Raw genomic sequence first — 3,997 nt, forward strand, 5'->3', positions numbered from 1 at the left:
CGTCACAGCACAACAGTACAGACAGCTCACACACACACACACACACACACACACACACAGGAACTGGAATACAATGTTTTTGCAACAGTACTGATGTAATCACATAACAACTCAACCAGAACAATATCAATCATCTCAATAGACATCCTCTCTCTCTCTCCCTCTCCCTCTCCCCCTCTCTCCCTCTCTCTCTCTCCCTCTTTCTCTCTCCCTCTGGCTGTTAGTCACAGGCATAGGGCCACCTGTCACCTGTCACCTGACGCCCTCTCCACACCTCTGTGTCTACCTGGCCATGTTGACGTTAGAACTAGTTCAAGTGGCTGGCCGTGTTTGTTTACTGTTGCAATCCATACAGTATGTTACATAACATTAAGGCCGTGTTCTTCAGCCCTGGGCTAAGCCTCTCTAACATGGTCGCCCCCCCCCCCCCCCCGCCCCCCATCCATCATGGCTGGGTCAGAAGTGGGTCAGGTGTGTGAGTGTGTGTGTATTTTAAAAATGTCAATCAATTGATGGATTTTTTTTTTGTTGCTCTAGGCACAGGGTCGGCCATAGTCGGTGCCCCTGGAGCAATTAGGGGTTACCTAGGGGTGCCTTGCTCAAGGGCACATGCAGCTCCCTCCTGAGGTGGGGATCGAACCAGCGACCTTCCGATTGCTAAATGACTTCTCTAACCACTAGGCTACCGCCAACACCCGAAAAAGTGTTTGCGTAGGTCTAGTCTCATGCTAGGTTTGGTCCCATGCTAGGTCTGGTCCCACGCTAGGTCTAGTTCCATGCTAGGTCTAGTCCCATGTTAGGTCTAGTCACACGCTAGTTGTAGTCCCATGCTAGGTCTAGTCCCATGTTAGGTCTGGTCCCAGGCTAGGTCTAGTCACACGCTAGGTCTAGTCCCAGGCTAGGTCTAGTTCCAGGCTAGGTCTAGTCCCAGGCTAGGCCTCAGGGTTAGGGTCTAGCGCTGTCTCATTGTGTCCTCCTTTACCAAACCTGTCATAGGATAAACACAGCACAACAACAACTTAATCACAATACCTTCTCTCTCTCTCTCTCTCTCTCTCTCTCCCTTTCACAGATGCAACTGGTTCTGTTTAAGTTGAGATCTGTATCTGTTTCTATCTCCCTCTCTTTCTTCCAGTCTCTCTCTCTCTCTCTCTCTCTCTCTCTCTCTCTCTCTCTCTCTCTCTCTCTCTCTCTCTCTCTCTCTCTCTCTCTCTCTCTCTCTCTCTCCAGGTGTGGGTTACTGCTTGTCTACTAGATCTATTGTTCCTGTAACAAGGTAAGGGTGTTACAGGTCATGTATTGTAGCCCTAGGTCCCGGAAACGGGGACCTGAGGAACTCCTGAGGAAAACCCAGTTGGGGTCGATATGTTGTCTGTAATAAAGTAACCCGTTTCTGGGAGCAGCATCAGTATGCGGGCCTCTCTAGTTTCCTAACTCTTGTTACCAAAACTGAAATGTCTGGGAAACACGCTGACTTTACCTACTGAAACGTTTCCTTTACCTACTGAAATGTTGACTTTACCTACTGAAACGTTTCCTTTACCTACTGAAATGTTGACTTTACCCACTGAACGGTGACTGACGATATTGTATTAAATTATCATCTATGTGTCTTTATTTGAGTGCTCAACGCTGGGAGAGAGAGCCTAAAGGCACATTCACAAGAACTATCACGTCTTTTTAGAGATGAGAACGTCTCATCGGTAAGTATGTAAGTAAGTAAGAAAGTAAGTAAAATGTATTTGTATAGCACCTTTCCCAGACCAAGGGTCACAAAGTGCTTTACATATAGAGAACATAATAAAACATAATAAAAGAGCGAAAGTCATAGCAGGTTAAAATAGGCAAACAAGTGAAAATAAGAACAAGTAACAGACAACAGGTGTACAACAATATCAACAGGACACAGAAAGATGTTTATGCTGTTGAACACCTGAGTCCGTGTTGAACACCTGAGTCCGTCTGTTACATAACCGCAGGGACACACATCAGAACAGCTCAGACAGCCGTAACATTTATCCAGCTTAGTCTCATTAAGACGACCTATTTTCCAATAGAGACCTTATTTAGCCTACTGGTTATACGCGAATACTGCAAATAATGACGCCTGTATAAAAACATGTCCAACGAAGACCTAATCTCATATAATAATAATTATCTAATAATAATAATAAGAAGAATAAGAATAATTATCTAATAATAATCTCCTCTACCAGACCTGGGTATGAACTTGGCCTGGTCGCCGAGTCGGTTCTGGAAGTCCTGCCACGCCAGAGAGGACAGGTCCCCGCCGTCCCCGCTGTCCATGTCCCCGGCGCGCTGGTCCCCCGCGGTGCCCTGGAAGCCTCTGATGTCCCCGGCGCGCTGGTCCCCCGCGGTGCCCTGGAAGCCCCTGACGAACTCGTCCATGTTGATCGTCCCGTCCCCGTCCGTGTCCAACTCAGAGAAGATGTTCTCCGTCTCCCACCCCGGGACCTGGAGCTCGATGCAAATCTGCCGGAACTCGCTTTTTTCTATCCGGCCCGAATTGTCCACATCACACGCGTGGAACATGGAGCGCAACCTCTCCCGGTCCGTGCCCCCGAGCGACATTATGGGGTGCGTTCGTAAATACGCTCTGGAATTTGATCAGCACTCATGGAATGCCTCTCTGTCCAATCAAATGACTTGGTCCCTTTATGGCCAGTGTGTGTGCTCCGGCTCTCTCAGAGCAAATTTACGAACGCAGCCGACGCACGGGAGGGGGGGGTCCTGAACCAGACCAGACCACCGAAACCAATCCACAGAGACACCACCAAGATTCACCAACAATAAGGCGAATTTATGTCGACCGATTTCAATTATTTTTCAATTGTTTATCTCGCGTAGGCTAAGTCATATATATCCTCACGTGTGACGTTGTTATTCGCAATTTCTTTTAAGACTCCTCGGGATTACAAAACAAACGAAACAAAAGGAAAATAATGAGTTGATAATTAATCCCAAGATCCCGACAACGACTTCGACCGCCTTGGGACAGACAGTACAGCGATAACTGGCGACAATAGCCTGGGGGTATGTGTCGTTTAGCCAGCAGAGTCCCGTCAGGTGGAGAGAGAGAGAGAGAAGGAGAGAGAGAGAGAGAGAAGGAGAGAGAGAGAGAGAGAGAGAGAGAGAGAGAGAGAGAGAGAGAGAGAGAGAGAGAGAGAGAGAGAGAGAGAGAGAGAGAGAGAGAGGTCGACGGGGTTGGCTCACCCTCCCCGCCTCCCTCACCCTCCCCGCAGTGGCGGCTGGTGATAAACATTTTGGGTGGGGCACAGGTTATGGGGGCATGCTCCACGGGGAAGAATATCAACTTTAAAATCTGCAAACACAACAAAAGTATAATGCACAACAACTGACAAATCAACTGGAATAGTCTTTGTTAGCAGAGTAGACCTAATGTTAACAGAATGGACTTATACGTGTCGTATATTTCTGTAGTATGTATGATCTATGTATGAATATGTAGTATATTTTAAACACACACACATACCAGGGCATGCAAGGACATGATGCCCTCTAACAATGAGGGTTCTATGGCAACCAGATGACCAACAGGGACCTCTGGGGGTTGGGCAAAGACACACATACACGCTGGCCCCTCCCCTCTGGAACGAAACGGGGAGAGGGAGAGAGAGCGTTCTCTTTCCAGCCCAGGTCCACGGGGAACAGACGTAATGTATATATCTGCCTGTAACTGATTAAATTGTCTTAAACTCAATATCTGTTCTTTGATTCATAACCAATAAGAAATACTCAACATACCCTTTGTCTATCTGTGCAGCGGTAAGGTGAATAATTCTAGCAGTACTGTCCAGACAGTTGTCTTGTTTAGCCATTCAACTAGGCATTATTTATTCAATGGAGAAAGACATGGAACACAATGCAATTGTGATAATACATGTGTTCTTTGTTACTTCTTTAATTAAATTAAAGTGTACCTTTCTATTATCATACAATATTTCCTTGAACATGT

The 3,997-nt window shown here is 46.8% G+C and overlaps 1 protein-coding gene across 1 annotated transcript in view; it reads right to left on the minus strand.

The window, feature by feature from the left end:
* Positions 1 to 2,592, minus strand: part of rasef (RAS and EF-hand domain containing) — a gene marked incomplete at both ends in the record, with an annotated part of 11,294 nt that extends 8,702 nt beyond the window's left edge. The window contains one exon of the mRNA XM_080532953.1: positions 2,219 to 2,592. Coding sequence (XP_080389079.1) covers positions 2,219 to 2,592 — 374 coding nt within the window. The remainder of the gene's footprint in view (positions 1 to 2,218) is intronic.
* Positions 2,593 to 3,997: the final 1,405 nt, after the last annotated feature.

This window comes from Nansenia antarctica (assembly GCF_963989245.1).
Source record: "Nansenia antarctica genome assembly, chromosome: 5".
NCBI lineage: Eukaryota > Metazoa > Chordata > Actinopteri > Argentiniformes > Microstomatidae > Nansenia > Nansenia antarctica.